Source organism: Mesoplodon bidens (genome assembly GCF_964165515.1).
Source record: "Mesoplodon bidens genome assembly, contig: HAP1_SCAFFOLD_1732, whole genome shotgun sequence".
NCBI lineage: Eukaryota > Metazoa > Chordata > Mammalia > Artiodactyla > Ziphiidae > Mesoplodon > Mesoplodon bidens.
This window is the reverse complement of record NW_027672319.1, coordinates 3,465-13,736: the sequence shown is the minus strand read 5'-3', so window position 1 is coordinate 13,736 and position 10,272 is coordinate 3,465. Positions and strand designations below refer to the sequence as shown.

General features: G+C 44.4%; 1 protein-coding gene across 3 annotated transcripts; it reads left to right on the top strand.

The window, feature by feature from the left end:
• Nucleotides 1-4,595: 4,595 nt before the first annotated feature.
• LOC308610349 (spermatogenesis-associated protein 31A6-like) lies at nt 4,596-9,553 on the top strand (the record flags this gene model as incomplete). Of its 3 annotated transcripts, XM_081259521.1 has the most annotated exons (4): nt 4,596-5,902; nt 6,845-6,902; nt 7,245-7,305; nt 7,851-7,936. In XM_081259521.1, exons 1-4 carry the CDS (start codon nt 5,720-5,722, stop codon nt 7,891-7,893), a joined length of 345 nt encoding a protein of 114 aa, XP_081115647.1. In that variant the 5' UTR covers nt 4,596-5,719. The 3 variants fall into 3 exon arrangements, 2 of the variants coding, with proteins under 2 accessions (XP_081115647.1, XP_081115646.1); XR_014014518.1 differs by lacking the exons at nt 4,596-5,902; nt 6,845-6,902; nt 7,851-7,936 and adding an exon at nt 7,534-7,657 and having other exon boundaries at nt 7,089-7,305; XM_081259520.1 differs by lacking the exons at nt 4,596-5,902; nt 6,845-6,902 and having other exon boundaries at nt 7,089-7,305; nt 7,851-9,553.
• Nucleotides 9,554-10,272: the final 719 nt, after the last annotated feature.

Genomic DNA, 10,272 nt, shown 5'->3' with positions numbered 1-10,272 from the left:
TGGGGTCCCCAGAGAGTGGTTGAGCCAAGGGACTCAGGCACTTTTGTCAATCTTTTAACTTGATTAATTGGTCTAACTTTTGCCCCAAGTAATTGTTGGTCAGGTATCTCAGTGTAATTTTACGTGTATAAAATTTATATGTAATAAAATATACGTATTTTAAACTGGGGTAAATAGGGCAGACTTGTTTGGGTCTGGCCCTTTAATGTTGATGACAAGTAGGAGATCCCTTTGGCCCATCCAATCTTAGGTAGTATTGTATCCAATCTTTGATTTATCTCATTAATGTCTGTTTTATTTATCCCACTTTAAAATAACCATCTAAAGATTTCTTATTCATTTAGAAGTCCCTTTAAAATTTTCACCTTGTTGGGAAAAAGTTTTTAGACTTTTCCTTCAGTTTTTTTCCCTGTTACTTAACCTAATTAACAATAATTATTCTAATGTTTTTATTAGCATCTGTAAGACCCATTTAGGGGAAGCAGAGACCACAAATAAGGTTTCCCAAACCAATTTTTTGGGTTTGTTTGAAACTAAAGGAGTTTTTAGGTTAACCATTATATGTCTAATTTCCCACATTTCCCCCCCATAGGAGCCAATGAAACAGCTGTTTATAATGAGAGCTCTCTAAAAATTTACCAATTTAGAAGTTTCTCCAATTTGAAGGATCCATGATCTGCCCATAAATGAGGTATACCTTAATAGTGACTCAAACCAATAAGACGCAAGAGGCTTCCCCACAAAAGAGTGTAAAGGATGCTGTCTAAATAAGATCCAGAAAGTTTACTCCCAAAAGTAGTTTAAGAAAGTAATGGTCTTTGTTGTACAGGCTGACACAATGAAGGTTAAGATGGCAAAAAGCCCCTGAGAGTCGTACAGTCAGACAAAAGACTGCTCAGAATCCCAGTCTATTTGACTGGCTGCCAAATGTACACCATATAAGTACTTTTGGATGGTAGTGACCAAGTTCTCAAAACACACACACACACACACACACTCTGAAGAATATCAGAACACTTACATTTCAAAGACACAGGAAGAGAAATGCAAGTTTCCCCTAGAAAGCCTTTTGTTTTTTTGAAGTCAGAATTCTGAAAAGATGTTTTTATCAAGCCAGCTTTTTCTAACTTAACTGCATATGCAATAAAAGAGTCCTATCTTAGTCATTTTTAGGGCAAGATTTTCTTTAAGTCCCAAGTAAGTAAGCACTTGTAAATGTAAATTTTGTATGTACATAAACCTGGCCAGGATATCCGTTGGAGGCTGGAAATCTGTTGTTCCTTTTTCTTTTGTATTGAAAGCTAAGTTCCCCATTCTGAGTTCAATTTGTGAAGATCACTTTTATTTTGACAAACTCTATTAAAGTAGCCAATTCAAGGAAGACAGGTTAGTCTTCCACCTAATTACCCAGTCCAACTTTTACTCAGTGTCTTTCACCTGAGCAAAGTCTCCCCAGTCTTTCAACTGAGGATAAACCACACAGTGTCTAAACTGAGCAAGATCTTCCCAGTGTCTTTTAAGTGAGGCTAACCCACTTGAGCAAAAGTCTTCCCAGTGTTTTTCTACTGAGGATAAGCTCTCAGTGTTTAAACTGAGTAAAAATCTTCCCAGTGTCTTTCACTGAGGGTGACCCAGGTACTTCTTCTTGAAACCAAGTTTCAAGGATAACCTACTACTCAAGAGAAGAGTTTAACACCACTGAATAAAACTTAGGATCATCAACCAAAACTGGAGATCCAAGAACCAGGAGATACTCACCCAAATTTGTCTGGACACTCTGAGAAAGCGGACAGGCCCAAGAAGCCTCTGCTGGCGCCAGGACTCTGGATCCTCATAGAGTTCAGGCAAAGAAGAAAAGTCTGCTCTGGGCCCCTTCATTGGTTGCCAAGACTGCTGACTGAAAAATATGCACAACCCAAAAGGAGAATTATGTTTTATTTGGCAGATTTTCTGAGGACTTAAGCCCAGAACACAGCCTGTCAGATCACTCTGAGGAACTGCTCAGAAGACCTAAGGGAGGAGTCAACCAAAACCAGGTAGTCAGAACATCAAAAGATTACTATTAATTAAAGAAAACTAGACATCTCAAGTTAAGGACTGTAGCACTTTTCTATGTATGAGAAGATGAAAGAATCTGGGCTCCGTGAAATCATTCCTTTGAGATGCACCTTAACTCTAGAATCAGTACCCTGTTTTTCTCCATCCCGAATCCCCTCAAGGTGCTCAGTTGAGGGTTCCTGCTTTGACGTCTGACTTGATGACTGCAACATCCTTTGTCTACGGATATGGCAGGGAATATTTTTCATCCACGGGTAAGAAATTGAGGAGAAAATTAACATAATTCAAGATATAAAACCATTACAATATTAAAAATTCCCAAATGTCAAACAAACATAAGTACCCTTGACCTGTAAAATGGAAGATGCCAAAGAAGGGGAAAAAAGAAACACTAAAGAAAATGTAGAAAATAAAGCATAAAATAAGATGGCAGAAATCAATAACAGTAGAACAATAATTAAATAAATCAAGGTAAATGTTATCGTAAGATTTTTAAATTTCAAAAAAAACCCCCATCAAACAAAACATATTGAAAATACAGTCATAGAGAAAATTTAGAGAGCAAATATGAATGCAAAGAAGACCTGTTAGGTAGTTAGTGAGACGTTAGCAGCAAGGAGGTGACAGTGGTGAGAAAGACAAGAAGAAATTGAGTCACACGCAGCCACCTGGGGACCCTCCCTTGACTCCACCCAGAACGGGAGAAACTATGGTCGGGTGGTGGGCAGCTTATCCTGATAAAGAGAGGCACAGTAACACCAGGGGACTTCTCCAGGCTGTGCATGCCCAGACCAGACAGGCGCATAACCTATAGTAAATCCAAACTCATTATACCATAATTACAATAAATTACATGTGGTTTTGCCCCTCACCCCACCCAGTAGGAATCTCTTGGAGATTCAAGGATGAGAGCATGTGCAGCAGAAAGCTTGTTACATAGCTCAGGACTGTCAATCAAATAATGATCCTTGTCACTCACCCCCACCTCTCTGCAAAATGCTCCTTAAAAGCACTCGTAAGCCTTTCTAGGAATGCTGCTTTCAATTTGCAGAAACAGTACACCCATCCCCCCCCCCACACCCTGAGAGTGTACCTTTGCTTCGATATACTTTGCTTTGGGCCTGCTTCACTTCGCTGAAATAGCCTGTTCTCAGAAACAGCCTGCTCTTTCTCTCTCCTCTCTCTCCCTCTCTGAGAGTGTACCTATGCTTAAATAAACTTTGCTTTGTGCTTAAGCTTAACATGGTAGTTTGCGATCCTTTGCTTACTATCATGGAACCAAGATAGCTGGTCCAGGCCTTCCACTGACCTCCTCGGTTGAAGCTATTTTGTTACAAAGCATGTCCACATGGTGACAGACCTAAGTCTAAATTTTGATAAAAGGTTGAATTAAGGTGAGAATATCATATGGGAGGAAAAGACTGTAGGAAAAATAGTAGATGTAGGAGATATGTTTGTGAAAGTGCACATTCATGGCAATATAGCCAAATAAACTCACATGCTCACGTTCCCACTAAAACTGTATAAAATTATGACCAAGAAGCAGAGAATACACATTATTGTAAAGCCCTCATGGGGCATTAAGACATATTTACCATGTGAATCCTTCAGTGAATCTTGTGTTACTGCTAAGGGATAGAAAGTGGTGTCATAAGGGAATTTTGTGTAAGACTCAAAGCTCCCTTTCTATATGGTTCAGGCTGGACTTGAAGCTTCAGGGGCCTGGGAGGATGGGGCAGGAAAGGCAAGGCACACTCAGAAAAGAGAATACATACATAACACACTAGGAATATCTGAAGAGGCTGCTCAAGACCTGGCTCAGCCCCAAGGGTTTGACTCCTAGTCCTACTCTTCACCCTACAGCCCGTTAGGGTCAGGACCTTGGCTCCCCTAACCCATTCCTAGCTTCCGGGTATAGAATGAGTGCACGTCTGAATGTTAATGTTCTCTCAAAATTTACATGTTGAAATCCTACCTCTTAAAGATAGGAGGCGGGGCCATGCAAAAGTGCTTATGAGCTTTCATGAATGGGATTAGTGCCTTATAAAAGAGACTCCAGAGATATCTCTAGCCTCCTCCCATCATATGAGGATACAGAGAGAAGGCTCCAGCTGTGAACCAGGAAGAGAGCTCTCACTACGAGGTGGCCATACTGGTGACTTGATCTTGGGCTTCCCAGCCTCCAGAACTGTAATAATAAATGTCTGTTGTTTTTAATCTACCCAGTCTATGGTATATTGTTATAGCAGCCTTAATGGATTAAGACCACATATTTCAAAATTTATCTGGAGAGTGGGGACTGTCTTATCGTTGCAAACTAAGAAGTTGGGTTGAGACAACATATGAAAGATTTTTTTTTAAGTAGAAAATTATGGATTATTGGATTTGAAAGTACTAGATTGGTTAAGGAAAATGAGTACGTGTGTGTGTGCGTGTTTGCAGTGTGTCCCAAAAGTTTTTGTGCAGTTTAAAGATTTACTAACTCCAGAATTATAAACACTATAAACTTACAAAAACATCATTTGAAGGTTTAACTGTTACCAGATGCAAGTCTGTGTGCCTGATGCACAGTGAGGCTAAATACTGAAACATCAGAATTTGGAGCAGAGAAAGGTTTACACAGTGCCATGCAAGAAGACACGTGGCTCATGCCCAGGAAAAACCCCAAACTTCCTGAAGGCTTTCAGCAAAGCCTTTTTAAAGGCAAGGTGAGGGAGGGGCATGGCTAATTGTTGCAAATATCTTGGTGTTGGATCCTTTGTTCTAGCAGCTGGCCAGATGGGTCAGATCCTGGTCAGGTCACGTGTTCCTGTAAACCTCCAACAAAACAATTATTATTCTCTGTTCTGCAACTTTTTATCTCCATGAATGGGCTCTTAAAAGTCAGAGCCTTAGCAATAGGCTATCCTGTATATTTCAGGCTATAGGCAACATTGTTTTCCAAAAAGTGCAGAGCCAGCCTGGGTCACAGGGATGGACAGAGTTAGCTCCGGCAACAAAGCATAAAGATTAAAGTAAAAAAGATCTAATGTGGAGTCAGATTTGTTCTTCCCTATTACATAACTATTTATCATTCTTTCATACTTATGAATTTTGAAAAATAAATTATTTTAATTTTTGTGTGTAGTTCCCTCTGATAGAAAATGAGGCAAAACATACACTATTCAAAATTCACAAAACTAAATAAGTGTAAAAGAAATTCAAGTTCTATCCCTGGGTTTACACAAGACACAAACATGATGTGGGAAAGTTGGAGCTGAGGACAAAGGAAATCCTGAGTAAAAATGTCTGTGAAACAGCCAGTCTTCCAGGGTCAGCTTAAGATGTTCAAGAGTTATCAAATTGGTGGGCCTCAAGTAAAGGTCTCTAATGGATGAAGGAACCAGGTTCCAGATGCAATGAACAGAAAATTGGCTAAGGTCTCTCTGACAGGATGAGAGTAGTTGGAAGGAGGGATCTGGAAGCCCCAGGAGGGTGCAGGTGTCTGTGGGTCTGGATGGGAAGGCGGGGCAGTGATTCAGCCTGTTTCTCTTATTGCCCCTCCCCCACACTCAGGAGCCCTTTGTGACAAGGCCACAGCTCTGTGATGCAGGCCTGGGGTTCTGCCATCAAGTGAACTCCCAGTGCTCTGTTGCCTGAGGGCAGCAATGCAATTCAGAAGATGGAGAATCTCTTTTCTTCGAAAAACATTGTTGCTATCTGGCTGAGATGCAGCCCAACTTCCTGGGTGATTAATATCATCCTTGGGTTCCTGTGTGGACTGGTGCTCTTCCTAATGTTACTCCCCTGCTTCCAGAGTAATCCATTCTTAGCACCACCTAGGAAACATAGAAACATCAGGAAGGTAAGAAACCTTTGGCTTAATCCCAGCAGAGATTATCTCTTTTTTTCTTATTCTTGTTTCCACTTTTCTAAACCACCTAGAGAGACTCCTGAGATGGGAACTCTCAGAAAAGTATAGAACATCATCCTTCTAGGGAAAAGCCAGGCCAGAGAGGGGTTAGAGTGGGCATGAGGATTTCTAGCCTAAGATCGTAGACCAGGAGTTCAGGTATGGTAGAGGGCTCCAGGGCAAGTCCCAAATGCAGTGACTAATAATGGTCAAGGACTGGATTACTAAGAGTTCAATCTCTGCAGGAAGGCTGACCCCTGAGCCCTGGTTCACCAGCCACCTACCCACAGCGGGTGTCACAAGTGAGACCTTCCTCTGTGTTGGGGCTGAGCCCCTGAGAGCCTGAGAGAAGAGGCTGGAGTGGAGGTCTGGCCTTGGGAAGCAGAATCCTATCTGACAAAGCTCACGTGGACATTTAGGTCTGAGAATGTGTGTGTTTCTTGATCAGAGGAACAGTGACAGAAGAAATCTATGGTGATTAAAACTTAAAAAATCCTTCTTGGGCTTCCCTGGTGGTGCAGTGGTTGAGAGTCCCCCTGCCAATGCAGGGGACGCGGGTTCGTGCCCCGGTCCGGGAAGATCCCACGTGCCACGGAGCGGCTGGGTCTGTGAGCCATGGCCGTTGGGCCTATGCGTCCGGAGCCTGTGCTCCGCAACGGGAGAGGCCACAGCAGTGAGAGGCCCGCGTACCGCAAAAAAAAAAAAAAACCTTTGCACGCTTCAAAGAAGAAAAACTGAAAATATTGTTATCCACTTTAAAAATAAGTAAAAGGGGAAGAAAACCCACAGAGTTTTAGTTAAATGTAGAAAGTCATGTTGTTCATGAACACAGCTTGCCTAGATAGAGGACAGTGAGAGTTGGGTGTTCGCCCCTCATTTTTTCTTCTCTCTCAGCATCAAGTAGAGCTGAAGGGGAGGAGCAGGAGTAGGAAGAAAAGTGGATCTTTGAAAGGTAAGCCTTTGCCATTCAGCCCTGCGCGCCCCCGAGAGTTAGCTTCCATCTCTCCTAACCCTGAGGGCCCAGCTTCACGGTCTCTGAGGATGCCAGTGGCAGAGCTTATTCCTCAGGAAACAGAGCCTGAGCCTAATTAACGTGGAAGCACTTTGCAAAGGACAAACCCTTTTCAAATGAGACTTACCATCACTGTCAGGGACATGTGGCCTTGGACACTGATACTTGGGCTCCAGAGTCTAATCCTCCAAAGATTTCCCTTAAAGGGCCATTGCACTCAGCCTCCTGAAAGACTCTTAGGCCTCTGCCTTCACCACCATGACCCAGTCTCCTGATTTCCAGCTTGCAGAGATTGCCTGGAAGAACTGGAGGGGACTCACAACCTGGTTTCACTTCTGCAAAGGTAAAGAATCTTTCCCCTTCTCTCCTGGGTCGTCCTTCCTCCCAGAGCCTATAATGTGACCCCAGCCCTGGGAGGGGGAGCCATGGGAGGGCGTGGCTAAGGCCCTAGAGTGAGGGAGAGCAGGAGCTTTATGAAGTCAGTGTGGGGGCAGAGGAGGGTTCTTGGGCTGCAGGTGCCCACCCCTGCCTGTCCTGTCCAGCCATCCTGGCCCCATCTGCTCTCCTACAGCTGCCTGGGGAGGCTTCCTGGCAAGGACAACTTTCATCAGCTCTCATGTCAAGACCCTCCTGGTGAGGCGTGCAAAGCAGTGCCTGCTGGAGCCTGTGGAAGACACTGCTTGAAGGGTCGGGAACCCTGCGTGAACACCTCCTGTAGGGTTTCCTTCCTTGATCCAGACACTCGAGAGGTGCTGGAAGCACATATTATACGGTTTGGGGTAAAGCACAGGTGGACCCTACCCCTCAAGGTCCTCAAGGCCATAAATGTCTTTAAGTTGAAAAAGTTCCAACCCTCCACCGTTCTGCAGTTTGCCTCTTCCCCTGCAGCTACCTGTGTGTCTGGGTCCCACTCAACAGTCCAGTTTGCTGAGTTCCTGGAGAAACCTCCTCAGGCTCATTCAGGAGAGAAGGTGATAACAGAAGAGTCAGTTCCTACCCTGAAGAGGCCTCTCCTTGTCCCCTCAACTGTGTGTAAGGAAATCCAGAGTGCCCTGGGAGCGATTCCATCTGGTGACTGCCATGGGCCCTCAAAGGCTTCTCTGACTGGACAGGAGGGCAGGCCACCTTCTCAGTCCCTCACACTCAGCCTTGTGGGCAGAACCTGGAAGAGTGAGACTGTGGAATGGGTCAAGAGGGACAGCCTAGAGCCAGGTCCAAGTTCAGCAATGGTCAGGAATGAGCCAAGAGAGGAGAGTGGTGGTCAGGCCTCAGGAGACCCCTGCCATAGGGTAACAGTGATGGAGGTGAACTTAGGATCCCAGTCTTTGAGAGGTGAAGAGGCCAGGGAGGCTGTGGAGGCCAAGGAGTCTCCTGCTCTTCAACCACAGTCTCGTGTTATCTTGGAAACCAAAGTGTTGACAAAATCCCAAACCACAAATGTACATATGAGGAGTTTAGAGGTGCCAGGGGCCAGTAAAAGTTTCCTACTACCTAGAATGTCTGTTTTCCAACATCCAGGTGAGCCATGCCTTAACATGGAGGTTGCTAGTGAGTTTAACTCCAAAGTAAAGGTACAGTCAGACAACCAGCTTCAGGACTTTCCCAAACACAGGTTCCCTGCTGCAGACAACTTGGCTTCTCAGGTGCCTCAGTGCCATCCCCAGAGAGTCCCCACCAGAGACAGGTTAGCTTCCCAGGAGCCAAGTGGCCTTATGGAAGCCCAAAGGAGCAACCTAGGGCAGCAGGAGCCCAAAACTTCAAAACTCCAAGACTCATGGAAGAGCCAGAGCAAGATGATTGCCCCTACTTACAAAAGAGAGGACTGTAGGGGGCATAAACCAGGAGAGCATGAAGAAAGGTTTAAAGAATTAGGGACCTCTCAAGCTGGAAGTATGCGCCACCCTGCCCAGGTCAGGGGAATAACGGACTCTATTGGGAGCAGATGTCTCCAGCGCATGCCAGAGAAGAAACATAGCCCTCCAGAAAGCCTCTTCAGAAAAAGGATGAGGCTATTTTTAAAGTGGATTTTCCCCAAGAAAAAAGTCAATGGTCGAGATGCTCTGCAAAAAAAAAAGCCCATATCAGCCACTGCCCGGAGTCACGGATCAGTCAAAAGCAGATCAATCTTGAAGAGTGAGACTGCTGAGGGTCAGGCACGCATGGCAGCTGTTGGACAGATCCTAGAAGAAAAAAGAGCAATTCACCATGGACTTCATGCCACAAAGTTAAATGAACACAAACTGGAATTCCAAGTCCCAGTATGTGGGTGTTTCTGCTACCATAGGCTTACCTCCTACCCAGAGCAAGGGAGAATGATGGGTTATACAGCCTGTAGTCATAAAGCCACCTCCAAGGGCCAGAGTTGTTCTATGAGGGAAAGGAAAGTCAGACACCAACATAGTTTGAAAAGTGTAAGGTTCGAAGATGAGCAGCTGGGCCTAAGGTGCCTCCCATCCTTGCCCCCCAAGAAGGGTTTGTTTCCAGTTAGTACCTGCCAGTATGGGCCAAGGATTCCAGGTGCCCCAGCCCGCCATCAACACTGTCCAAGGCATTGTCATCTTTGGGGAGGTGTCTTGCCTGGTCGACAGTAAAATCCTTCTTTAGTCTTCCCTTTAGTAGGAAAACATGTCTCCAAGTAAAAATTCAGTCCATGTAGAGAAAATGATTTTCTCATTAGCACATCCAAGATATTTAGTGTTCCCCAATACATGTATATATATATATATATTTTTTTTTTCCTAATAAAAGCATAGTGTAATGGCTGCTGTCTGTGCTGTGCACTTTGTCTTCTAGAAGGGATGGGCATGGAGGGAGGTGGACAGTAGCATCACAAGCTTGCTCCTTGTCTCGTGTCCCTTCATTGCACCTTATAATACTGTCATTACACAAACCAAAATTACTCTAACAATGAGACGGGAAAAACCTATGAAACCCACACCCAAGGATCTGGTTCAACCAATCTTTCTCCTTCTTCTATGCTACTTTGAACTTTATGCAACTGTAGTGGATAGGTTTACACGATAGGGCTGGAGATTCCAATTCAGTCTCCAGGAAGTGTCAGAGCCAAGTGGATGGAAGTTTGGGGGGAATAGAGTATGGGCTCTGAGTTCAGAAACAGGAGAAAGCTTGCCCCTGGATCTCTTGGTAGGGAATATACAACATCTGCTCTTAAGAGTTCCTTCTCTCTCTGATGAAGGCTGGGATTGAGATATGCCCTATGAACCCCTTTTAGCTTAGCCATAATAAAATGTACAGCATCACCCTCCCCCACCTCTGTTTTTCCTACTTTAGAGCAGCAGCAAGGATGGCA